Genomic DNA, 233 nt, shown 5'->3' with positions numbered 1-233 from the left:
AAAACCAAAAATTTTCCCAAACCTCTGTAAGGAGAAGTTTGGTAAGAACTACACCTCAAGCAGCAGCCAGTCTGGGGGCCAGCAAATGCCTGATATGCGCAAGAGGAAGGGCAAGAAAAAGAAGTGAAAATAGCTCGGCCAAAAAAACAACAACGGTGCTTTTCATAAACAGCAGCAGCGGTGTGGGAACTCTTGAGGGTCGTGATGCCATGGCTGGAGAATCTGACTGTCTT

The 233-nt window shown here is 46.8% G+C and overlaps 1 protein-coding gene across 1 annotated transcript in view; it reads left to right on the top strand.

The window, feature by feature from the left end:
* LOC119591942 (putative uncharacterized protein DDB_G0277255) overlaps nucleotides 1-227 on the top strand; it is a gene marked incomplete in the record, with an annotated part of 25,369 nt that extends 25,142 nt beyond the window's left edge. The window contains 1 exon segment of the mRNA XM_037940696.1: nucleotides 20-227. Within this exon segment, the coding sequence (XP_037796624.1) occupies nucleotides 20-127 (108 nt within the window).
* Nucleotides 228-233: the final 6 nt, after the last annotated feature.

Source organism: Penaeus monodon, chromosome 29, assembly GCF_015228065.2.
Source record: "Penaeus monodon isolate SGIC_2016 chromosome 29, NSTDA_Pmon_1, whole genome shotgun sequence".
In the NCBI taxonomy this organism is placed as follows: domain Eukaryota; kingdom Metazoa; phylum Arthropoda; class Malacostraca; order Decapoda; family Penaeidae; genus Penaeus; species Penaeus monodon.
Note: the sequence above shows the minus strand (reverse complement) of the source record. Positions and strands in the feature narration are given on the sequence as shown.